Genomic DNA, 26,393 nt, shown 5'->3' with positions numbered 1-26,393 from the left:
AGCTTCATATATTTATATAATGCTGCCACGCTCGGGTCAGGAGAACTGTGGTCAGTCCATGCACTGTGATTCAAGTTTGGACCAATTTGCACTAACATCTGCATGAGCATTACTCAGTAGTATGGGTGGAGGACTCAATCAAAAAACCTTGATCCAAAACAAATTGTAAATGCTGTCTGTGCTGTTGCTACATGGTTTCTGTCTACCCAACATTTACAATGTTTGCCGACACAAGTGGCTAGACTCGTAGGAATCTGAAAATGAAGACCATAAAAGTTTAGAAACCCATAGAGCTCTGACATCACTTTTAAAGGGATTGTCCACTAGTAGAACAACCACATCTTGATCTTAATGTTTGGCACTGACTTCCTCTTCATGTTCAATTCGTATGAAGGCGGAGACCGTGATGGCAGCACTTATTGGGCAGCAGGCAGCATGAGCCCCAGAACTGCGATTGCTGACACCGCTGTAATGGCGCTGTCACGGGAGGAGAGTATAATCTTTTTTATTTTATCATGGCTAAACATTTAGATTGAGAAGGGATTGTCCTAGTAGTGGACAAACTCTTTAAGGGTATGTGCACATGACAACTTTTACAGGCGGGGCAAACCAGATGAGGTTTTTTTTTTTTTGTAAAAACAGAAGCTTCAAGAAACGTTTTTTCTTGAAGTGGCTTTTTTAGATTTTTTTTGTTGTTTCCTGCTCAATTTTCTACTGTATTTAACCACCAGCAATTTTTTTCGGCATTTTTCCAGCATTTTTGTGGCCTTTTTTTTAAATTTGAACTTTAAGGTCATTTATGAAACTTAATTCAACAATAAGAAAACCGCTTGTGGTTTTTCAGTAAAAAAACATTGGCAAAACGCTCAAAAAGATGCCAAAGTGTCTCTCCAGGTATCTTTTGAGCCATGCAATTGATTTCTATTATAAAGTATAAAGCGTCTTCAGAGAGAAAAACACCTTAAGAATGGTCAGCTCATTTCTTTTAACCACTTGGCATCTTTGGTAAAAGGACTGAACATATGAACACAAAATCATTTTAACAAACACATATGTTCATTTAATGGAGCACGATGACCCGCTCCACTGCGCAGGCGCCAGATTCATAACACACTGCGGGGCGGAATCTGGGGCCTCTGCTACACGAAGGCGCCATGACGTCATGACAGAGAGGAGGCGGCGTCCGGTGGGATGATGGACGGCTGCGAGGTGCTTGAGTCACGAAGAAATCATACCTCCCGGACTCAATAGAAGTATGGCGCCAAATTTATAATAGTGATTAATTCAGCATTCCTAGGGATGCTAAACATAAGAGCCACCTTCACAGAATGCAGCCTTAGTGCTGCTGAAGGTGGCTCTTTTACTTAAAAATGCTCTGGGGGGTGACAGGTTCCCTTTAATGCAACCGCAAGACACCTCAGGACCTGAACCCCAACCAATGAGAAGGCAAAGTGCCTTTACTAAATATGAAAACTCTAGAAGAAAGTTTAGATACTCTTTAAATGAGTTGGGGTATGTTTTAGATAAGGGTATAATTGAATCTGCACATGAAAAGAGACACAACTGAGTGAGGGATAGAGCTCTCCATGCACAAAGGTACCGTCACACTGAACGATATCGCTAGCGATCCGTGACGTTGCAGCGTCCTGGATAGCGATATCGTTCAGTTTGACATGCAGCAGCGATCAGGATCCTGCTGTGATGTCGTTGGTCGCTGCAGAAAGTCCAGCACTTTATTTCATCGCTGGACCTCCTGCAGAGATCGCTGAATCGGCGTGTGTGACGCCGATTCAGCGATGTCTTCACTGGTAACCAGGGTAAACATCGGGTTAATAAGCGCAGGGCCGCGCTTAGTAACCCGATGTTTACCCTGGTTACCAGCGTAAAAGTAAAAAAAAAAAAACACTACATATTTACCTTCCGCTGTCTGTCCCCCGCTGTGCTTCTCTGCACTGGCTGTGAGCAACGGCCAGCCGGAAAGCCCAGCGGTGACGTCACCGCTCTGCTTTCCGGGCTCACAGCCAGTGCAGGAAAGCACAGCGCCGGGGACAGACAGCGGAAGGTAAGTATGTAGTGTTTTTTTTTTTACTTTTACGATGGTAACCAGGGTAAACATCGGGTTACTAAGCGCGGCCCTGCCGATTCGGTGATGTCAGCAGGGAGTCCAGCGACCAAATAAAGTGCTGGACTTTCTTCAGCGACCAACGACATCACAGCAGGATCCTGATCGCTGCTGCGTGTCAAACTGAATGATATCGCTAGCCAGGACGCTGCAACGTCACGGATCGCTAGCGATATCGTTCAGTGTGACGGTACCTTCACACTACTGTATACTCTACATTACACCTGCGCTTAGTAACCCGATGTTTACCCTGGTTACCGGCATCGTTGGTCGCTGGAGAGCTGTCTGTGTGACAGCTCTCCAGCGACCAAACAGCGACGCTGCAGCGATCGACATCGTTGTCGGTATCGCTGCAGCGTCGCTTAGTGTGACGGTGCCTTTAGTTGCATGGAAACAAGCCTATTAAGATATAGAACACTAATTTTCTGGCCCAGAAATGTTTGCAATAATCTGCTGCGCTAAAATATATTAGCAACACCACATCAAAACCCTGTCATGGGCAGCCCAATCTCCGGACCTGAACCCCATTGAAAACCTCTGGAATGTAATCAAGAGGATGATGGATAGTCACAAGCCATCAACAAAGAAGAACTGCTTACATTTTTGCACCAGAAGCAGTGTGAAAGACTGGTGGAAAGCATGCCAAGATGCATGAAAGCTGTGATTAACAATCATGGTTATTCTACAAAATATTGATTCCTGAACTCTTCCCGAGTTAAAACATTAGTATTGTTGTTTCTAAATGATTATGAACTTGTTTTATTTGCATTATTTGAGGTCTGAAAGCCCTGGGCTTTTTTTTTTTTACCATTTTTCTTTGTCAGAAAAAAATTACAAAATTTATTGCTTGGAAATTTGGAGACTAGTGTTGAGCGATACCGTCCGATACTTGAAAGTATCGGTATCGGATAGTATCGGCCGATACCCGAAAAGTATCGGATATCGCAGATACCGATACCCGATACCAATACAAGTCAATGGGACACCAAGTATCGGAAGGTATCCTGATGGTTCCCAGGGTCTGAAGGAGAGGAAACTCTCCGTCAGGCCCTGGGATCCATATTAATGTGTAAAATAAAGAATTAAAATAAAAAATATTGATATAATTACCTCTCCGGAGGCCCCTAGACATCGCCGCGGGTAACCGGCAGGCTTCTTTGTTTAAAATGAGCGCGTTTAGGACCTGAGAATGACGTCGCGGCTTCTGATGATTGGTCGCGTGCCGCTCATGTGACCGCCACGCGACCAATCAGAAGCCGCGACGTCATTCTCAGGTCCTAAATTCATAGAATGAGGAGTTTAGGGCCTGAGAATGACGTTGCGGCTTCTGATTGGTCGCGTGCCGCTCATGTGACCGCCACGCGACCAATCACAAGCCGCGACGTCATTCTCAGGTCCTAAATTCCTAGAATGAGGAGTTTAGGGCCTGAGAATGACGTCGCGGCTTCTGATTGGTCGCGTGGAGGTCACATGAGCGGCACGCAACCAATCAGAAGCCGTGACGTCATGGAAGTCTCTAAACGCGCTCATTTTAAACAAAGAAGGCTGCCGGTCACCAGCGGTGATGTCCAGGGGCCTCCGAAGAGGTGAGTATATCAATACTTTTTATTTTAATTCTTTATTTTACACATTAATATGGATCCGATACCGATTCCCGATATCGCAAAAATATCGGAACTCGGTATCGGAATTCCGATACCGCAAGTATCGGCCGATACCCGATACTTGCAGTATCGGAATGCTCAACACTATTGGAGACATGTTGTCTGAAATTTATAGAATAAAAGAACAATTTACATTTTACTCAAAATATACCTATAAAGAGAAAAATTAGACAAACTGAACATTTAGCAGTGGTCTCTTAATTTTTGCCAGAGCTGTATATACAGTACAAACCAAACATTTGGACACACCTTCTCATTTAAAGATTTTTCTGTATTTTAATTACTATGAAAATTGTACAGTCACACTGAAGGCATCAAAACTACGAATTAACACATGTGGAATTACTGTATATACTGAACATAAAAGTGTGAAACAACTGAAATTATGTCTTATATTCTAGGTTCTTCAAAGTAGCCACCTTTTGCTTTGATGACTGCTTTGCACACTCTTGGCATTCTCTTGATAAGCTTCAAGAGGTAGCTACCGGGAATGGTTTTCACTTCACAGGTGTGCCCTGTCAGGTTTAATAAGTGGGATTTCTTGCCTTATAAATGGTGTTGGGACCATCAGTTGTGTTGAGCAGAAGTCTGGTGGATACACATCTGATAGTCCTACTGAATAGACTGTTAGAATTTGCATTATGGCAAGAAAAAAGCAGCTAAGTAAAGAAAAACGAGTGGCCATCATTACTTTAAGAAATGAAGGTCAGTCAGTCCGAAAAATTGGTAAAACTTTGAAAGTGTCCCCAAGTGCAGTGGCAAAAAACATCAAGCGCTACAAAGAAACTGGATCACATGACGACCGCCCCAGGAAAGGAAGACCAAGAGTCACCTCTGCTTCTGAGGATAAGTTAATCCGAGTCACCAGCGTCAGAAATCGCAGGTTAACAGCAGCTCAGATTAGAGACCAGGTCAATGCCACACAGAGTTCTAGCAGCAGACACATCTCTACAACTGTTAAGAGGAGACTTTGTGCAGCAGGCCTTCATGGTAAAATAGCTGCTAGGAAACCACTGCTAAGGACAGGCAACAAGCAGAAGAGACTTGTTTGGGCTAAAGAACACAAGAAATGGACATTAAACCAGTGGAAATCTGTGCTTTGGTCTGATGAGTCCAAATTTGAGATCTTTGGATCCAACCACCGTGTCTTTGTGCGATGCAGAAAAGGTGAACGAATGGACTCTACCTGGTTCCCACCGTAAAGCATAGAGGAGGAAGTGTGATGGTGTGGGGGTGCTTTGCTGGTGACACTGTTGGGGATTTATTCAAAATTGAAGGCATGCTGGTTTGCGGCATGCTATTCCATCCGGTTTGCGTTTAGTTGGACCATCATTTATTTTTCAACAGGACAATGACCCCAAACACACCTCCAGGCTGTGTAAAGGCTATTTGACCAAGAAGGAGAGTGATGGGGTGCTACGCCAGATGACCTGGCCTCCACAGTCACCAGACCTGAACCCAATCGAGATGGTTTGGGGTGAGCAGGACCGCAGAGTGAAGGCAAAAGGGCCAACAAGTGCTAAGCATCTCTGGGAATTCCTTCAAGATTGTTGAAAGACGATTCCCTGTGACTACCTCTTGAAGCTCATCAAGAGAATGCCAAGAGTGTGCAAAGCAGTCATCAAAGCAAAAGGTGGCTACTTTGAAGAACCTAGAATTTAAGACATAATTTCAGGTGTTTCACTCTTTTTTGTGAAGTATATAATTCCATAGTTTTGATGCCTTCAATGTGAATGTAAAATTTTCATAGTCATGAAAATACAGAAATATCTTTAAATGAGAAGGTGTGTCCAAACTTTTGGTCTGAACTGTATATACGGTATATATATATATATATATATATATATACACATATATATATATATATGTATATGTGTGTGTAGTACTTGTACTTTGTAATGCAGTCAGCATGAGTGCGCATGAATAACTCAAGTTGCTTATTTCAATAAGCTTTATTTATAGACCTTGACAATACTTGTATTTAGGATGTTCTTAAAGTGCCACCTAGTGGAATATATTGTTAATGTGTGAATATTCTGTATAAAGAGAAATTGACAACAGGATTACTATTTTATATAATAACTATAGTAATTAACAGTTATAGTTAATATTACAATATATTAATTCATTTTTTATTTAAATACATGTACCGAATATGCTGAATGTCTGTTTAGTGCCATTAAACTCTCATGTCATTGACTCATTTTTCTATTTATTTATTATTATTTATTTATATAGCACCATTAATTCCATGGTGCTCTACTTGAGAAGGGGTTATGTACAGGGTTATAGATATCGTTTACAGTAAACAAATTTACAATCACAGACCGGTACAGAGGGGAGAGGACCCTGTCCTTGCGGACTTACATTCTACGGGTTTTACAAGGAATTATGCATTTTGTATTTCTTTTGCAGATAAACCTTGCAAAGTTGATTTTAAAAAAGAAATATAAAAATATTTGTGGGTGCTCTATTGAAATAGACTGAGGATCAGACTCTACCAATGTGACCGGACTGAATTCAGGCATCACTAGTGAGATGGACTTTCTTTTTTTCGACATCCTAATATGCCTTCATGACAAATGCAACAATCATGTTGAGGTGGATTTTTCTACTGGTGATCAAAAGTGTGCGGCCATGTCATAGCCAGGCCCGTTGCTAGGCATCTGCCAATACGCAGATTGGCATGACTTGCACAGACTGTTCATTAGGGAGGATAAGGTAATTTTAATCGTATAGGGGTTGTCCATTACTGGTTGTCCATTACTTAGTAAAGAAGCACTCTCAGCCAAAATATTATACCCTCATCCTTTGTAAATATGTATGTGATGTGGTGTAGATACATTAAAGTACTTACCGATCGCCATCTTTCCAAATTTCCAGCGTGGCTCCAGTCCTCTTCTGAATCATATGACTTCAAATTAGACTATCCAGATCACATTGGGCTTTACGTGTGGTCTGAAAGTCGCTTTCCTAATGTAAGTCTATGGAGCCTCGTTTCTAGACTCAATAGGTTTACACTGGTGGAAGCAGCACAAACCAAGCAGCAATCTCTTTGAATTGGCAAGCAAAGACCGAAGCAGTTCTGGAAACTGGGGAGAATGATGTTTGTTAAAGGGAAGGTACCGCGTTTATAGATCATTAATAAATTAATGTAATGCAGCATAACATGCTGTTATAACCAAGTTTTGAATGCATTTGAAACATATTTCATGTGTTATAGGAGTTTAAAGAAGGCACTAGGGGATGACATCTTGTTTTCACAGCAGCAGCACAACACTATCAGTGTCATAATACGGTACCCCATGGTCATAGGAGATAACAGACCACTGCTGACCCTATGTCTACATACCAGCAAAGTTGGGTCAAAGCCCAATTTCTTGCTCCTTAGACAGTATACAGCACAGAGAAAAAATAATAAAATATAACTTTTAATAATATATTTCTTAAAACTACCCCAACAAACAAAAATAATGTGATATAGTGCACGTTAAAATTACACTCAATCAGTTAGAACGTCCATCCGGACAGACATATCATAGGGATGTAGTGTTAGGAGTCAAGTTTCCTCTGCTGCACAGGGGGAATCTCGATCCGTCTCTGCTGCGGTCTCCCATTCTCCTCCAGCCGCAGTGGAGTCTGCTCAGCAGGGACGTCGCTCCCAGTGTCTTGCTCGCTCTCACTCTGTACAGAGAGTTACTGCTGCTTCTTCAGCTCCTGCCATTAAAGTCAGTGCTGGTCAGCGGCGAGCGGACTTCCCTGGGACTAAGTCCTTGTTTGCGCACACTGAGCATGCCCAGAGCAAGATCTCCCGTTGGAGATCGAGGGTCATGTGCTCTGGCTCTGCAGCGCAATCCATTGGTCCTCTTGGCAGGTCTTGGAAGGGCAAAGTTTCTGTGGCCACTTCCTGTCCTGCAATTATATAAACTGCGCATGACCGCACGGCCATGCGCTAGTGTACATTTGAATACGTGTGTTTGTTGTGAGTGCAAGTCGTTCATTAAATACCCCTACCCTATTGTATGACTGTTCGCGTATGGAGTATGGCTGCTATCTAGCGCCCGACAAATCACTCAACGTGTCACACACGTATCAGCGTCTATTGCTGTGACCGCCAGTGCGGCGCCACGCGCCAGTAGTGCGCTTCCTGACCCACGTCTGGGTGCTTAGTGGTGCCTGCCAGCACGGCACAATTCGCACTTCGGTGCTCTAATTATAAGTGTTGCCTTTACACACCCAGTTGAGGTGTTGTGCCAGCAAGGGTCTAATCGGACTTCAATCCTAGTTGGGGTTAAGTTCGCTGACTGCTTGCTCGCCTTCTATGTGCGGTACCGCGATCCTGTGACGCAACAGGATCGCTTCCTTCACGTTGGGTGAGGTTTAACCCACGTGTGTATTCTTATGAGTACCGCCATATAGTCCATCGTTACTTAGCAGCAGGTTCCATCTCTGCACGGTGGACCCCGGGCTGCGAACGCACCATACATTATCAGTCTTATTATTTGGTGCGTTCCGCTAGCCCTAACATTACACTAGCGCCAGGGTCTGGCTAGTAATGACGGACAAACAGCAATCCCTGCGGTATATACAGCAGCTGGAGGGTAGGTTGGCGGCTCTCGAGAGCGCAACCTCAGCTGTGGATGTTACCGCAGTTGCTGTACAGGCTGCCAGCGTGGCTGCAGCAACTTTGTCCATTGCCACCCCTGTTCCGACATTTTCTCGCCTCCCGCTGCCAGATTTTCTGGTAATAGCAAATTTTGTAGGGGATTTGTGAGTCAGTGCTCTATTCATCTCGAGCTTCTGGCTGCACGTTTCCCCACAGAGCGGGCTAAGGTGGGATTTATTGTGTCTCTATTGTCGGACAGGGCGTTGGAATGGGCTACGCCGCTGTGGGAGCGTGGCGATCATGTGGTGCAGAAACAGGTCTTTTTAGGACCTCAAGTCACCCATGACACTGCGCTCAAACTGCTGGCATTAACTCAGGGAGAGTCCTTGATCAGTCATTTTGCCGTCCAATTCCGCACTTTAGCATCTGAGCTGGAATGGTCGGATAAAGCCCTTATCCCCATATTTTGGAGGGGCTTGGCTGACCACGTAAAGGACGCCCTGGCCACTAGGGAGATTCCTGCCACACTGGAGGAGCTAATAACTGTCTCCACTCGAATTGACCTCCGTTTTAACGAGCGGAGGTTAGAGCGAGCCCAGTGTAGGCAGAGGTTTCGGCTGGCTCCTACTTTCGCCAAACCTCTGGAATCTCCGGTCCTGGTTCCTGAGTCACATGAGGCCAGGGAAGTGTCACAAGCGGGATCTAAGTCCCGGACCGCTTGTGCACTCAGGGTCTGTCATGTTTGCCAGCAGTCTGGACATCTAGCCACCAGATGTCCTCAGCGGTCGAGGAAACGTCAGCGTCTAGTGGTCGTAGGTGGAGGTACACTAGACACGGCGACGTTTGCCTCTAAATTGTCCTTTAAGGGGACAATTACTATTGGCTCATTCTCCCACTCGGTAGAGCTCTGCGTGGATTCTGGGGCGGAGGGCAATTTTATGTCTTCTGCCTTCGCCCAACGCCACGCAATACCTCTGGTTATGCTAGCTTAACCTGTAACGGTACGAGTGGTGAATGGGTCGACTCTGCCCTCACAGATAACTCACCAGACCATCCCTTTTACTCTGTCCATGTCGCCATCTCATCAGGAGATTATTTCTCTGCTCGTCATTCCCGAGGGAATTGATGAGGTCCTGTTGGGAATACCTTGGCTACGGTACCACTCTCCTCATATCGAGTGGTCCTCAGGCAGAATTCTGGGATGGGGTGAATCTTGTGGGGGTAGGTGTCAGAGGGAGTGCGTTCAGGTTGCTACAACAGAGGTACCCGCAGATCTTTCCTCTCTCCCCAAGTAGTATTGGTCTTATGCAGACGTATTCTCCAAAAAGGCAGCGGAGAACCTTCCGCCCCATCGCCCCTATGACTGTCCTATTGACCTTTTGCCTGGTGCTGAGCCTCCCCGGGGTCGAGTCTATCCGCTATCTCTCCCGGAGACGGAGGCAATGTCACAGTACATCCAGGAAAATCTGGCAAGAGGGTTCATCAGGAAGTCAGTGTCACCTGCTGGGGCAGGGTTCTTCTTCGTGCAGAAGAAGAGTGGGGAATTGCGTCCATGCATAGATTACAGGGGTCTTAACGCCATCACCGTTAAGAATAAATACCCTTTGCCTTTAATATCTGAACTATTCGATAGGCTTCGGGGAGCAAGGGTATTTACTAAACTGGATCTGCGGGGTGCTTACAACCTGATTCGCATCCGTGAGGGGGACGAATGGAAGACGGCTTTTAACACCAGGGATGGGCACTATGAATATCTGGTGATGCCCTTCGGGCTCTGTAATGCCCCAGCCGTTTTCCAAGACTTTGTGAACGATATCTTCCGGGATATGCTTTCCACCTCGGTCGTAGTCTATCTGGATGATATTCTCATCTACTCTCCAGATATTGACTCCCACCGGAGAGATGTTTGCAAAGTCTTCGACCTCCTACGGGCAAACTCCCTCTATGCCAAGTTGGAGAAGTGTATGTTTGAGCAGGAGTCCTTACCTTTCCTAGGCTACATCATCTCAGCTCAGGGATTGGCTATGGATCCTGCCAAACTACAGGCTGTGATGGACTGGCAGGAACCCCATTCTCTTAAAGCGGTGCAGCGCTTTATGGGGTTCATCAATTATTATCGCCAGTTCATCCCGCACTTCTCAACTTTGGTAGCTCCCTTGGTTGCCCTCACCAAGAAGGGGGCGAATCCCAAATTGTGGTCTGAGGAGGTCTCCAAGGCCGTTATCTCTATAAAGTCACACTTCTCTAGCGCTCCCATTCTTCATCGCCCCGATGTTGATAAGCCATTTATCATGGAGGTGGATGCCTCTTCTGTTGGTGCTGGAGCAGTCCTCTTCCAAAAGGATGCTCAAGGTCGGAAGCATCCTTGCTTCTTTTTCTCCAAGACCTTCGCACCAGCAGAGAGGAATTATTCCATCGGGGACAGGGAGTTGCTAGCCATGAAGTTGGCTTTCTCGGAGTGGAGACATCTCTTGGAGGGAGCACGTTTTCCCTTCCAAGTCTTCACAGATCACAAAAATTTGGTGTATCTGCAGACAGCTCAGCGGTTGAATTCTCGCCAGGCCAGATGGTCCTTGTTCTTCTCCCGGTTTCATTTCACCCTCCATTTCCTTTCTGGGGAGAAGAACATTCGGGCCGACGCTCTCTCTCGCTCCGTTGTGTCATCTGCTTATTGTCCCCACCGAGAGTTTGAGAACCGTGGCCCCGGTTTCGCTGGAGTCTGTGCCCCCGGGCAAGACTTTTGTTCCATCTAGTTTGCGACCGGAGGTTCTCTCTTGGGCGCACTCGTCCAGGGTGGGTGGACATTTTGGTACTAAAAGGACATCAGAGTTACTGGCGAGGACATACTGGTGGCCGCATATGGCTCGTGATGTCGCGGAGTACGTTCGGGCGTGTGTCTCTTGTGCCAGGAACAAGACTCCTCGGCAACGGCCAGCTGGTTTGCTGTATCCTCTGCCCGTGGCTGACAGGCCCTGGGAGATGGTCGGGATGGACTTTGTGGTTGGCTTACCCAAGTCTCGCAATTGCACCATTATCTGGGTGATCACCGATTATTTTTCCAAAATGGTGCATTTGGTGCCTCTTCCACGGCTACCATCTGCACGGGCGTTGGCTGTCTTGTTTATCAAGCATATCTTTCGCTTACACGGTATGCCAGACAAAATTGTTAGTGACCGGGGTCCCCAGTTTGCGTCTCGATTCTGGAGGGAGCTATGTCGTCTACTCAGTATTGAGTTAAATCTCTCTTCGGTATATCATCCCGAGACGAATGGGTTGGTAGAAAGGGCCAACCAGACCTTGGTCACATATCTGCGACATTTTGTTTCTGCCAGACAGGATGACTGGGCATCCTTGCTACCGTGGGCAGAGTTTGCACTTAACAATGCCGTAGCCGACTCCACCGGTCAGACTCCATTCCTCTTAAATTACGGCCAGCATCTGCGTGTTCCTGTGCCCATGCCTGTGTCTTCTGCTGATCCCAGGGTGGCAGACTGGGCTGTGGAGGCACGGGACATTTGGGATCGCACGCAGGATGCCATTCGGGCCTCCAAGGAGAGAATGAGGTCCTCCGCCGATGTTCATCGGCGCCCCGCCCCGACTTTTGCCCCTGGCGACTTGGTGTGGCTCTCCGCCCGTAACATCAGGCTGCGAGTTGAGTCCACTAAGTTTGCTCCTCGCTACTTGGGTCCCTTCAAGGTTCTCGAACAGGTTAATCCTGTGGTCTACCGCCTGGCTCTTCCTCCACGCTTGGGTATCACCGACACCTTTCATGTGTCCCTCTTGAAACCCGTATACATGTCCCGGTTTTCCGAGTCATCTGCCGGGACATCGGGTTCGTCTACGGACGATTACGAGGTGAACGCTATTTTGGGGTGCAAGGTGGTACGCGGCAAAAAGTTTTATTTGGTGGATTGGAAGGGTTATGGTCCAGAGGACAGGTCTTGGGAGCCTGCTGAAAACATTTGGGCCCCACAGCTCATTGCTGCCTTCGAGCGTAGCGAGGCCCAAGGAGGGGGGGGGCCCTAGGAGGGGGGGTAATGTTAGGAGTCGAGTTTCCTCTGCTGCACAGGGGGAATCTCGATCCGTCTCCGCTGCGGTTTCCCATTCTGAATCATATGACTTCAAATTAGACTATCCAGATCACATTGGGCTTTACGTGTGGTCTGAAAGTCGCTTTCCTAATGTAAGTCTATGGAGCCTCGTTTCTAGACTCAATAGGTTTACACTGGTGGAAGCAGCACAAACCAAGCAGCAATCTCTTTGAATTGGCAAGCAAAGACCGAAGCAGTTCTGGAAACTGGGGAGAATGATGTTTGTTAAAGGGAAGGTACCGCGTTTATAGATCATTAATAAATTAATGTAATGCAGCATAACATGCTGTTATAACCAAGTTTTGAATGCATTTGAAACATATTTCATGTGTTATAGGAGTTTAAAGAAGGCACTAGGGGATGACATCTTGTTTTCACAGCAGCAGCACAACACTATCAGTGTCATAATACGGTACCCCATGGTCATAGGAGATAACAGACCACTGCTGACCCTATGTCTACATACCAGCAAAGTTGGGTCAAAGCCCAATTTCTTGCTCCTTAGACAGTATACAGCACAGAGAAAAAATAATAAAATATAACTTTTAATAATATATTTCTTAAAACTACCCCAACAAACAAAAATAATGTGATATAGTGCACGTTAAAATTACACTCAATCAGTTAGAACGTCCATCCGGACAGACATATCATAGGGATGTAGTGTTAGGAGTCAAGTTTCCTCTGCTGCACAGGGGGAATCTCGATCCGTCTCTGCTGCGGTCTCCCATTCTCCTCCAGCCGCAGTGGAGTCTGCTCAGCAGGGACGTCGCTCCCAGTGTCTTGCTCGCTCTCACTCTGTACAGAGAGTTACTGCTGCTTCTTCAGCTCCTGCCATTAAAGTCAGTGCTGGTCAGCGGCGAGCGGACTTCCCTGGGACTAAGTCCTTGTTTGCGCACACTGAGCATGCCCAGAGCAAGATCTCCCGTTGGAGATCGAGGGTCATGTGCTCTGGCTCTGCAGCGCAATCCATTGGTCCTCTTGGCAGGTCTTGGAAGGGCAAAGTTTCTGTGGCCACTTCCTGTCCTGCAATTATATAAACTGCGCATGACCGCACGGCCATGCGCTAGTGTACATTTGAATACGTGTGTTTGTTGTGAGTGCAAGTCGTTCATTAAATACCCCTACCCTATTGTATGACTGTTCGCGTATGGAGTATGGCTGCTATCTAGCGCCCGACAAATCACTCAACGTGTCACACACGTATCAGCGTCTATTGCTGTGACCGCCAGTGCGGCGCCACGCGCCAGTAGTGCGCTTCCTGACCCACGTCTGGGTGCTTAGTGGTGCCTGCCAGCACGGCACAGTTCGCACTTCGGTGCTCTAATTATAAGTGTTGCCTTTACACACCCAGTTGAGGTGTTGTGCCAGCAAGGGTCTAATCGGACTTCAATCCTAGTTGGGGTTAAGTTCGCTGACTGCTTGCTCGCCTTCTATGTGCGGTACCGCGATCCTGTGACGCAACAGGATCGCTTCCTTCACGTTGGGTGAGGTTTAACCCACGTGTGTATTCTTATGAGTACCGCCATATAGTCCGTCGTTACTTAGCAGCAGGTTCCATCTCTGCACGGTGGACCCCGGGCTGCGAACGCACCATACACTATCAGTCTTATTATTTGGTGCGTTCCGCTAGCCCTAACATGTAGTAACTCTCATAAATCAGAGTCCCTAAAAATACATATGAAAAACCAATTCTGATTAGATAGAATGCCCAATCAAAAAAAGTTAGTAGATAGACCGTGTACTCATAAATCCCGGCATCATACACGATGCTCTTGTTAAAGGGATGTCAACATAGTCTATATGTAGACTCCTTAGCCTGGTTGCATATGTTATCACCAACACAAATAAATCAGGAAAAAGGGAGGATCTCACCCATCAGTCGAGCAGGTACCGATCATCTCCTCTTAGTTCCCAGACAACCAGGTTTCCATGGAGGGAGTGGATCACTTATAGACCTAATATGCCCTGTATAGGCTAGAATGGCCATGATCCCCAAACTCCCGCCCTTACAAGGGCAGTCCACATCTGACCCTTATACTCATAGCCCTATTTGTCCCTGTACATCCCGACGCGTTTCGTCTTCACCACGACTCCTCAGGGGAACTGTACACTCTAATAGGGAACAAAAGTTCTAGTTTTAAGAAATATATTATTAAAAGTTATATTTTATTATTTTTTCTCTGTGCTGTATACTGACCCTATGTCTAGCATTGCAGCCGCATTAGCAGTGAACTGGGCATGCCCCTGTGGGCTGCACAATTCACAGTAGTGGGAGTGTTCTGCTGCCATATTCATGGAGCACTTGGATCTGCCAACTAAACATAAGAGGTACTGCTTCCAACAGAACAGATCCTAGATTGAGGGCTGATAGTAGTAAAATGCAGGAGAAAAGCCCGGCAGAATAGCAGAGACATCATGGAGGAACAGTGTACCATTAGCATAAGGGTACCGTCACACTATACGATTTACCTACGATCACGACCAGCGATATGACCTGGCCGTGATCGTAGGTAAATCGTAGTGTGGTCGCTGGGGAGCTGTCACACAGACCGCTCTCCAGCGACCAAGATGCCGAGGTCCCTGGGTAACCAGGGTAAACATCGGGTAACTAAGCGCAGGACCGCGCTTAGTTACCCGATGTTTACCCTGGTTACAAGCGTTAAACTAAAAAAAAAACAAACAGCACATACTTACATTCTGGTGTCCGTCAGGTCCCTTGCAGTCTCTGCTTCCCGCACTGTGACTGCCGGCCGTAAAGTGAAAGTGAAAGCACAGCCGCTGTGCTCTGCTTTCACTTTACGGCCGGCAGTCACAGTGCTGGAAGCAGACTGCAAGGGACCTGACGGACACCAGAATGTAAGTATGTGCTGTTTGTTTTTTTTTAGTTTAACGCTTGTAACCAGGGTAAACATCGGGTAACTAAGCGCAGTCCTGCGCTTAGTTACCCGATGTTTACCCTGGTTACAAGCGAACGCATCGCTGGATCGCATCGCTAGATCGCTAGATCGGTGTCACACACACCGATCTAGCGATGACAGCGGGAGATCCAGCGATGAAAGAAAGTTCTAAACGATCTGCTACGACGTACGATTCTCAGCAGGATCCCTGATCGCTGCTGCGTGTCAGACACAGCGATATCTTAACGATATCGCTGGAACGTCACGAATCGTACCGTCGTAGCGATCGAAATGTTATAGTGTGACGGTACCCTTATCCGAGCAGGAGCTGTCAGCTGCTCCAGCAGGAGTTGTGATTCATCCCTTCCTAAGATAAGATAAGGAGCTGCAGTGAATGGCCAGGCATTGTGGAGGGAGGTGAGAGAATCATGTCATCTGGGTGAGAGAGACTGATGGGATAGAGAAAAACAGTAAAGGTACCGTCTCACAGTGGCACTTTGGTCGCTACGACGGCACGATCCGTGACGTTCCAGCGATATACTTACGATCTCGCTGTGTCTGACATGCAGCAGCGATCAGGGACCCCGCTGAGAATCGTACGTCGTAGCAGATCGTTTAAAACTTTCTTTCGTCGTCAAGTGTCCCGCTGTGGCAGCATGTTCGCATGGTGTAACAAAGGTGTGCACGATATTGTATACGATGTAATGGGTGGAGGAGCTTGATACGTAGGAGCTCACGACTTCAACATCGCAAATACGTCATGAAATTATCGCTCCAGCGCTGTGCATTGCGAAGTGTGACCGCAGTCTATGACACTGGAGCAATAATAGAGCGATGCTGGAACGTCACGGATCGTGCCGTCGTAGCGACCAAAGTGCCACTGTGAGATGGTACCCTAACTGCTGGTGATAGCAGATCACAGGGCAGTCTCCCACAAAATGGCGGTGCCCTGTGATGCTACTCTTCATTCTGCCCCAGGGATGCTAGACCACCCAAAACGGGAGGGAAATGGTGATGTCAGCAGTTACTGCCCCAATTTTGCTGCTAACAGTAAAGCTGGTAAGTCTCACTATAGCTGCTTGAGGTCTAAAATGGAAAATGTTACCCCTAGTGGTAAGTATATATATATTTGTAAGAAAATATATATTTTTCATATAGAAATGTATGCAAGCAGTAAAAACATTGCATTAATACATTTTAATTACTATTTTAAGATTAATTTCACAAAAAACAAACTACAAGAAAACTGGTGGCACCTTCCCTTCAAGTATTTTAATACACCTACACTACTTCACATACATGTGGCATTTAGGTACCTGTTCAACTGCTGCTGAATGAGACAGTTGTCATGTGGCAGGAAATTTTTTATCCAGTGTGTCAGAATTAGTTGGGCACAGTGAGTTAGAAAATGTAATACATTGCATTATATACCGACGACTCATAAATGTGCTTTGCTGCCATCTACTGGCCAATGTGTATATGAAAGTTAAGTGATTATTCTCCTCACAACAAGCTGCCATAGAAACGGCTGGGCGGAGCCTCCCAGCTCAGGGCTCACACAGACTTCCTGAAGTAACTCCCAGCTCAGGACTCTCAGACTTCCTGAGGTAACTTCCAGTTCTGGGCTGTTCAAGCTGCTTAAGGGAGAAAACACTACTGCTCCCATCATAGTTTTCCATGCGAGTCCACGCTGAGGGGACATCTTTCTCCACATAATTTCCTCCACAAAGGAGTGAAGTCTTCGAGTAAGGAGAGATAACGCTGCACATGTGCTCTCCTGCATGCTGGTTATCCTGTTTGCATCTAGCCAGGACCAGACCTACGTGGCTGCCATGCCACTGACTTTGTTTAACCTACCCCCTGCGATAGGGAATGGTAGGCTCAAAACCTTGAGTACTTCCACACTTCAGTGTATTTCCCCAGAGAGCTAATCTGTGAAGGTCCCTCCATCAGTGTAATATTTCTTGGACTGCACATAACACTTCCTCTAATAGCAAGTGAAGAGAACTCTGCTCCAGCTGCCCCGAGAGGCCATAACCTCGCTTGTCTCATGAGGAGAGAATCATTACTTCCATATGCACAATGCACTCTGAACTTTGCCATTAAGAGAGAGAGCGTACCCCGTTACCTCTTTCAGTAAAACTGTTATGTTTACAAGTTCACCTGCATGTCTGGCTGCTTGAGATTGCACAAACACCACGGGAGCTCCAAAACCTGCACCCATCACCACCACCACTACAAGAGTGCCCCCGGAGAGTCCTATACTATCCACAAGTGCCACCTACCGCAATTGACAATTGTTTTGGACAGAAGGGAAATGTTGAGGGGTCCAGAGACCCACTTCAGTGGGCTGTGACATTATCTGCTGCCAGTGGGACTACACACGCCCCCAGACGAAGATCTATATCGAATATCTATATCTATATCGAAACGCGCGTAGGGGTTACCGGCTTTCTGTGACACATGTGCGGAGGTAATTATGATTTGTGAGCAGGGTCACTGATGGTCCTTGTCCATGATTATGCATACTATTTGTATTTTACCTTCCGGATGTTATAGATATTAGGGCATGTAGTCACGCTGTGATAGACATGTCTATGTTTGCTTTAGGCTTTGTTGCCATTTGATATGTCTTGGAGGGTTAGCCATAGTTGCCTATTCTTACATAATTGGGCTTATGCATCACTTAGGTGCTACATGGGGGAAGTTTATTTGGATTAGGATTTTTGGCTAATGGTTACTGTTCAAAAACTTCAGTTGATTTACGTATATATGATTTACTGTGGTACAAACTGATCCCCCTATACACACTAGTGGCCCCTCATGGTACATATATAGAACCATCAGTTATAAGATTAAGGTAAAGTAATCATGATAAGTGTTACCTTGTAAAACTATTATACCTTTTATTGTGATATATCCGCATGTCATGTAAAGCCGTCTATTGGATTGGAGGCACGTCTTTATAAATGATGAAAGTAATATTTTATTCTGTGTGTCAATAATAAATTTCTATTTTGTGAACTTTAGCATTCTGGGACCTGATTTTTATAGTCTATAGGTCTTTTGTTGTATATCTGTACATAGGAATGTGTTCTTGATTTTTTGGACTAAAATGTATAAAAGTTCACCTGCATGTCTGGCTGCTTGAGATTGCACAAACACCACGGGAGCTCCAAAACCTGCACCCATCACCACCACCACTACAAGAGTGCCCCCGGAGAGTCCTATACTATCCACAAGTGCCACCTACCGCAATTGACAATTGTTTTGGACAGAAGGGAAATGTTGAGGGGTCCAGAGACCCACTTCAGTGGGCTGTGACATTATCTGCTGCCAGTGGGACTACATGCCCCAGCTGGCCCTTCTGCAACATCCGACGCCTTCCCAGGGGCCCACCACATTCATATTTAGAAATGAGTAGGGAATAAAAAGTTTTGACTGTGGTGCTTCTTTAATAGCACAAGTGTGCAGCATACAATAAAGAAAACCCTCTAGAAGTACCTCCTGGTCCCGCGATTTCAGCACTGTATTCATGGCCGGTCAACTGACATAAACAATGTTACATAACTGCTGCAGCCAATCATCAGTCTCTGGTTGACATTAAGCCTTCACTATTCTGTCAGAATGGAAGAAATCACTGTTATCCTGCTCTGATGGAATAAGGGAGGAAGGGAACTCATAGATGAGACTGGAGATAAATGTGATTTTTCATGTTATACTGCACTCGGACAATGAAAAGAAGTCTGTCAACCCCAAAACTCAAATCACTTATGCATTCATATTGAATGCCCCCTCAATTTTATTCCCACACACCACCTCTTACAGGTGCTTCTCACAAAATTAGAATATCATCAAAAAGTTAATTTATTTTAGTTCTTCAATACAAAAAGTGAAACTCGTATATTATGTAGAGTCATTACAGAGTGATGTATTTCAAGTGTTTATTTCTGTTAATGTTGATTATGGCTTACAGCCAACGAAAACCCAAAAGTAATTATCTCACTAAATTAGAATACTTTATAACACCGACTTCAAAAATGATTTTAAAATCCAAATTGTTGGCATACTGAAATGTATGTTCAGTAAATGCACTCAATACTTGGTCCGGGCTCCTTTTGCATCAATTACTGCATCAATGCGGTGTGGCATGGAGGCGATCAGTCTGTGACACTGTTGAGCTGTTATGGAAGCCCAGGTTGCTTTGATAGCAGCCTTCAGCTAGTCTGCTTTGTTGGGTCTGGTGTCTCTCATCTTCCTCTTGACAATACCCCATAGATTGTCTATGGGGTTAAGGCCATGCGAGTTTGCTGGCCTATCAAACACAATGATACTTTGTTTTTAAATCAGGTATTGGTGCTTTTGGCAGTTTAGACAGGTGCCAAGTCCTACTGGAAAATTAAAGCTTGTCGATAGAGGGAAGCATGAAGTGCTATAAAATTTCCTGATAGACGGCTGCACTGACTATCTATAAATTTACTTGGCGCTAACTATTCTTTTTTTTCTGCAAAAGAAAAACACACGTCACTAACACTGCGACGTACATTCCGCTAGTGCACTAGCTAAGAATTTACCTGCCAATAACAGTTCTTATTTTTTTTTGCAAAAGTAAAACACTACCACGCTACTCTGTACTTTTTTTTCTCTAAAAGAAAATTGGACATCACTAACACTGCGACATCTGCTACTCTGTTACGCTACCTCGCTACCTATAAAACTAATCTGCACTAACTACTATTATTTTTTTTTCTAAAATAAAATCGAAGGTCACTAACACTGCAAAGGATGCTGCTCTTGGTCTTGGCACAGACTCTGATCAGCAGCTATACTGATCTGAGCACTGCGGCCATGGGAAGAGTACGAATGCTCAGCGCAGGACACCGCGCACATGATAAAGTATAAACAAGTGCAGAAAAAATACAATGGGGATTGCGAGCTGTTGATAGGAAGCCGAAACAGGGATTGAGGAACTGCTACTGCTGCTGTGATCGCAGATCAGTTACACAGCAGGTAGCACACAGCACAGATCGTTGGAGGCAGGAGACACAGCACAGATCGCAGGAGACAGATCGCAGGAGGATCTCACTGGCATTTAATGAATTTCAATATCTCAAGTAACACAAGGGGTATAAAATTGTAACACCCCAGGTAACCGATTGCTACAGTGATGTTGCCTTCCTTTCGGGGAGGGCAATATCATGCTTGGAGGCATGAAGGATTCTCTTTACTAGGTAACGCACCCACATTCAACACATTCCGAATCCAGGCCAGAAGGGGAGCTCTGAACCCGGATTCAAGGGAGCTTCCCCAGCTTTAAGTGTTCTGATCTGGAGGAGGAGTTAGGCAGTCTGGAGCAGACAGTGGAAGTGGAAGGAAATCTGGAACTGAGAACAGACAGTGGAGCCGTGCAGCCAGGACTGAGCTGCAGCTCCAGGGAAAGGAAGTGAACCCAAGGGGTTGAAAGTGGTAGAGCTACTGAGGAAAGGAGCACAGTGGAGAAGGAAAGGGCTCAGAGGGGAACTATGACTGGGCACCCTCAGCCGAAGCGCAGGAACCGAGCACCGGGAGCCCGAGGCTGTATTGTACTCTAGGACACATTGCAGAACCGGAGGGCATAGGACTTCATGTTAATTGCCCACACCACTCCTGGAGGTGAAGTGGCACCTGAAGAGTCCGGGTCGTGATAGAGACCCAATAAAACGGCTCAAGCTGCCCACCATACAGGTATCTGTCTCAGGACAGAAGGTAGAGGACTTTGCCAGCAGCTACAGGCAGCAGGGACCTCGCACACTAGCGCTAGTAGGAAGGCTTATGGACCTCACCTGCGAGAGGGATTCACTATTGCCTCCAGGCAGGCCCGGCCTTATCACCTGTTCCTGGTACCAGGGCCGGCTCCAGGTTTTTGAGGGCCCTGGGCGAAAGAGTCTCAGTGGGCCCCCCTTTAACACATACCACGATTCATGATCGCATATAACACAGCCATGTAGTAAATAACACAGCCCACGTAGTATATAGCACAGCCACATAGCATATAACCCAGCCATGTAGTATATTACAGCCCATGTAGCATATAACCCCTCCATGTAGTATATAGTACAGCCCACGTAGCATATAACAGCCCATATAGTATATAGCACAGCCACATATTATATAACAGCCCACGTAGTTTGTAGAACAGCCATGTAGTATATAGAAAAGCCCACGTAGCATATAACAGCCCATATAATATATAGCACAGACACATAGTGTATAACATGGCCCACGTAGTTTATAGAACAGCCATGTAGTATATAGCACAGCCCACATAGCATATAACAGCCCACGTAGTATATAACATGGCCCACGTAGTATATAGAACAACCATGTAGTATATAGCACAGCCCACGTAGCATATAACGGCACACGTAGTATATAACACGGCCCACGTAGTATATAGAACAACCATGTAGTATATAGCACAGCCCACGTAGCATATAATAGCCCATATAGTATATAGCACAGCTACATATTATATAACACAGCCCACGTAGTATATAGAACAGCCATGTAGTATATAGCACAGCACACGTAGCATATAACAGCCCACATAGTATATAACACCGCCCACGTAGTATATAGCACAGCAATGTAGTATATAGAACAGCCATGTAGTATATAGCACAAACATGTAGTATACAGCACAGCCCCCTACCCCCAAGAATGGCCCTATAATCCAGTACTCACTGTTATAGTTACAAAAAAAACACTCCTCACCTCTCAACAATCCCGCGCCGCACTGCTCCCGTCTCGCCGGCTGCCGCTGCATTGCCTGACACACTGCGAGTGTGCGATGACGCCATCACGCACCCGCAGCGGCAGTGTCAGAGGCAGAATGGGGATTGATGGGAGAGGGAGTGTCAGGTGATGCTCTCTCCTCCATCATTTGCTTTGAACTTTACCGGCAGACGCTGGTAAAGTTAAAAGCGGCGGCGGGGGAGTTGGCGCTTGTGACAGGGGGGCTCCCCTGCCTCACAGGGGCCCCATAGCAGCTGCGTGATGTGCCACTAGCTGAGGGCCCCTGGGGGAGCGGGGGCCCTAGGCACTGGCAGCTGCCTGCCCCTAACGCTGGCCCTGAATGGGCCCCCCTGTCTCACCAGTGCCCTGGCACTTGCCCGGGTATGCCGGGTGCTGACGCCGGCCCTGCCTGGTACCCTGGACTGTGGAATGCTACTGTCAGTAAACCAGGTAAGGACTGCAACTGTGTGTTGTCCGTTATTTACTGGCAACCCACCATCCTTGCCATACACCTTGGGAGCTCTGGGGACCCCGCTTCACCTGTGGGAAGCGTCACCATCTTGCTGCAACAACATCACCCCAGAGGACCCCTTTATGCAGCTCCGGTCCCTCTGACCGAGAACCACAAGTGGCATCATGAATAGACTTTATTCCAAAATACCCTTTAAAGGCCTTTCCCCTTTTTAATTGGTCACCCAGGGCCACGGACCGGGTCACAGCTACCGTGACATCCCCTTTAAGTGCGACCGGATCCAGTACAGAGTATCCCCATTGCCCTGGCGGGCGACTTACAATCACTCTGCACCCCAACTCTAAGGTAAAGATGGCATGCAGAGTAGTGATTGCTATTTTAGATGAGCCCCTTTGGTGCTGTTTGATCCTTAAATATTGTTCAACCAATCAGCACCAAAGGGGTTAATTAGGAGAGGTGACGTGGCTATCACCCCACCCATTGGGACTGTTATGATTGGTGCTGTCTAAGACAGCACCAATTACAGAATGTCACATGGATTTTTCTTTTGTAACTTTATTGTGACTTTGTTGTGATTGGCTGATCAGAATTGATCAGGCAATGACTGCAATCGCCAATGCAGGGGGCGGTATAACACCCCCGAGGCAATGTGTAAGGATGGCCTATTCTCAGAGACAGCAGACATCTTAACTCAGTTAGTGCGTGATGCACAGCAGTGACTGGAAATACCGCCGCCATATGTATGCTTATCTTTGTGAGATCCCAGCTCCCAAAGAGAAGTACATATAAGCCGCATGTCGGGAAGGGGTTAAAGAGTTGTCCATTACTGGACATCACATCCCCTCAATTTTTTGTTGTTCCTTGAGGTGTCTGGCAGAGGTTTACTCTACTCTCCCCATAAATAATAAATGGATGCCTGGCAGAACCCAGTTTGCATGTGCAAAATGGGGTCTAAAGAAATAGCTGTCAGACAAACACAGTTATCTGATGCAGGACATATTATTGGTGCCACACAGGGCCCAAGAGGTAAGGGGCCCATTTCAACTACCAAAGCAGGTGGAATTATGCTTTTTGATGAACTATTGGGCAGCAAAGGACCCATATACTGGTTTTGCACAGAGACCCTTTTCAGTCTGATCTGATGTGTATAGCCACCTTTAGAAAGGAGTACAAGATTCTCAGGATACTTTATATACCGTAAGTATTAAGTATGAACAGTTCCATGTTCCTTCTCTAGATAATATGTTCCCTTAAACAGATGCAGTGTCTTAATAGCCTTGATAAATAAAATACAATTTAGAGATATTTTACCACGCATTACAAAATATGTAGGAATTTTGAAAAGCTGAAAAAAGAATAAAATAAGAACATGAAAACTAAGGCCTGCAATTTCCATACCTGTTCTTGTGACTTGAAGTCTGCAAAGGTTGTCTGATGAATTTGCATCTTTTGTTCAGTGTTATTGTTGGAGTAAGAAAGCTGCTAAGACACATAAAATAATTAATGTTAGGTATAACTACAGTATAGTTTCCTTTCTTGCGAGGTGTAAAAATGTCTTTCCGGTCCTGAAGGTTTGTTATGATGTACTAGCCTAAAGAAAATGCCTTGGCCTACAGTCCAGAATGCTCATCTCACAAGCTTGTCTAGATGGCACACAAGCATAGCAAATCTCAGTATTGAGATACTAACATATGGTATGTCCTTATTTTGTTGTGTATATTAATAGACTATACCTGCATGAGCTTCAGATTTCACATGAAATCTGAACAATTCCTTCTGTGCTATTCCAACACATAAAAAAATGGTGAACATGTACAGCAGCACACAAGCCATGAAGTTCCCTAATATTGTGTCATGCACCGAAAATATATTGACATAGGAATTAAAAAATATATATTATTAAAAATGGCTCAGGGCTTACTGTATAAAACTGTAAGAAGTGTAACTACTGCACATTTGTATCCATACATTTCTTTAGAATAAGCCATGAAAAGACACAAGAGATGACCGAATAAATTTGGAGGACCCGTCAGTAGTTCATTTCCACTGGACAGGAATTGTGCAAATTGCCTCCTACCTGCTGGATTGCCCCGCGCTTTTTCTGATTTGTAGACGTGACGCTATGACATTGTTGCAGTATGATGCACACATGATGTTGCACCAAGTCTGATAATCTGGTTAAATGGTCTCTGGGATGCCAAGCAAGTAGGATGTGTTCTTGCCAGTTTTGATGAGAAACTGGGCTGAAGTCATACTTCATGAATCAGTAGCGCCAGATGAGTGTCATACACCTCTATGTTCGCCTCATCACAAATCCTACTTAAATCTCTGGAGTAAGATGTGCGGTGTAACGATTGACCCCGTTCCTCATGAATTTGACGAGCGGTCGCTGCCATGCCCTTTCCTGCCTTAGCTGCACTCACTTTGTCAGAGTTGTGTGAGAATGACAAAAGTCATGTCACACAATTTTAGAGCAGCCTCCAATTTCACCAAAATTATGAGACTTTTCAAAGATATTTATGCCTGAACACTGGCGTAAAAGTTTTGATAGAGCGGGTTCATAGTATATATTTTTGTCTTCGTTTTATTAAATACAAATACTACCTGAGATACTACCTGTGACACACATGGTCTTGGAGGTAGTGCAGGCGGAGGAGGTATCCATCCAGCTCTAGGTGCTATGTAAACCAGAGAAAGGAATTATCTCAGGAGGATGTCATATCTTCAGGGGTCAAGTGAAATCAATTAAAACATGTATATAATGATACAGAAATATTAATTAGCACTTTTACAGGGACTAATAATCAAATAATTGCATCTACATGAAGAATGTTGGTCTCTAATCATTAAAGAGGTTGTCCACAACTTTTACATTGATGGCCTATCCTTAGAATAGGTCATCAGTGTCTGATCGTCTGGGGTTTGACACCTGGCACCCACACCGATCAGCTATTAAGAGAGTCGGAACTGCTCACTTGCCAAGCTGCTTTGTCTATTTGTAGTGGCTGCTGCAGGGTAATACACATCCGCATACTATTCAAATCAATAGGATGCGGATGTGCAGTACCCTGGGGCAGCCACTACAAGTAGATGGAGAAGCTCAGCAAGTGAGCAGTTCAGGCCAGAGGTAGCCTACACCGATAGCAGCTGATCATCGGGGGTGCCAGGTGTCGGCCCCGGACGATCAGACATTGATGACCTATCCTAAAGATAGGCCATCACTGTAAATGTAGTGGACAACCTCTTTAAGCCACAGCATGGCAGTGTTCACCTGACAAAAGAACGTGTTCATAAGCCAACCACAACTTTTATGTAGCCCAACAACACATAGTGACAGGTAAAGGAGTGAGAAGCCTACAGATATAATTCACACCACAAAGATAGTGGTATATAGTCTCCATGGCAAATGACTTTTTCATTTTCAGCGTATCAACACAGTATAATATAAATCTGTTTCTACACAACCCTTTGTAATTACGTTAATTGAAGGTGAATTACAGCTAACTACAGATTTCTACAGAGTAAATTACAGTCTAATCTTGTCTGGCTGCCGGATATGAGAATTTATGCATCTTTTTTACATTTAACACTGCAGTGTGCTGTAATCATAGTTTAATCTATAAAAGCAAAGATAATTCTCAGAAAATGGCTACAGTCCTCCTAAAGCATGGCACCTCTGTTTTGAGATTTACTATAGGATGATATATTACTATTATACAAAAAGACAACAACAAGGGGCTAAAGATTTTTTGGTATGCCCACTC

At 45.6% G+C, this 26,393-nt stretch overlaps 1 protein-coding gene across 11 annotated transcripts in view; it reads right to left on the bottom strand.

Moving 5' to 3' along the window:
• REPS2 (RALBP1 associated Eps domain containing 2) overlaps positions 1-26,393 on the bottom strand; it is a 441,759-nt gene that overhangs the window by 118,759 nt on the left and 296,607 nt on the right. For 7 of the 11 annotated variants that reach the window (XR_011319311.1, XR_011319312.1, XM_069757315.1 and 4 more), the window contains 2 exons: positions 25,234-25,307; positions 24,028-24,111 (listed from right to left, as the gene is read on the bottom strand). Coding sequence is in view for 9 of the 11 variants with exons in the window: in XM_069757315.1 (XP_069613416.1) it covers positions 24,028-24,111; positions 25,234-25,307 (158 nt within the window). In the remaining 2 variants the exon portion in view is untranslated. The remainder of the gene's footprint in view (positions 1-24,027; positions 24,112-25,233; positions 25,308-26,393) is intronic. The other 4 variants (XM_069757321.1, XM_069757319.1, XM_069757320.1 and 1 more) reach the window with 3 other exon arrangements.

The sequence above is a fragment of the Ranitomeya imitator genome, chromosome 3 (genome assembly GCF_032444005.1).
Source record: "Ranitomeya imitator isolate aRanImi1 chromosome 3, aRanImi1.pri, whole genome shotgun sequence".
NCBI lineage: Eukaryota > Metazoa > Chordata > Amphibia > Anura > Dendrobatidae > Ranitomeya > Ranitomeya imitator.
The sequence above is the reverse complement of the archived record's forward strand: the minus strand, read 5'-3'. Positions and strand labels throughout refer to the sequence as shown.